The sequence below is a fragment of the Pterocles gutturalis genome, unplaced genomic scaffold (assembly GCF_000699245.1).
Source record: "Pterocles gutturalis isolate BGI_N339 unplaced genomic scaffold, ASM69924v1 scaffold33549, whole genome shotgun sequence".
Taxonomy (NCBI): Eukaryota; Metazoa; Chordata; class Aves; order Pterocliformes; family Pteroclidae; genus Pterocles; species Pterocles gutturalis.
In genome coordinates, this window is record NW_010134294.1 from 341 (window position 1) to 647 (window position 307).

Sequence of the window (307 nt, forward strand, 5' to 3'; positions counted from 1 at the left end):
TGGCATTTTGGGGCTGGCGACATCCTGCTGGGGATGGCAGTGTTTCTGGGCTGGTGACATCCTGCTGGGGACAGCTGCGTTTTGGGGCTGGTGACGTCCTTCTGGGGACGGTGGCGTTTCGGGGCTGGTGACATCCTGCTGGGGACGGCGGCGTTTTGGGGCTGGTGATGTCCTCCCGGCTCCACGCCGTGGTGCTGGCTCCAGCCTCAGCCCCATGTCCTCTCCCGCAGGTCTTCACCCGCTACGGGAAGTGCTACACCTTCAACTCGGGGCAGGACGGGAAGCCCCGGCTCATCACCATGAAGGG

At 64.8% G+C, this 307-nt stretch overlaps 1 protein-coding gene across 1 annotated transcript in view; it reads left to right on the top strand.

The window, feature by feature from the left end:
- Positions 1 to 230: 230 nt before the first annotated feature.
- LOC104467691 (acid-sensing ion channel 1-like) overlaps positions 231 to 307 on the top strand; it is a gene marked incomplete at both ends in the record, with an annotated part of 1,780 nt that continues 1,703 nt past the window's right edge. The window contains one exon of the mRNA XM_010081549.1: positions 231 to 307. This exon is cut by the window's right edge and continues 97 nt beyond it. Coding sequence (XP_010079851.1) covers positions 231 to 307 — 77 coding nt within the window.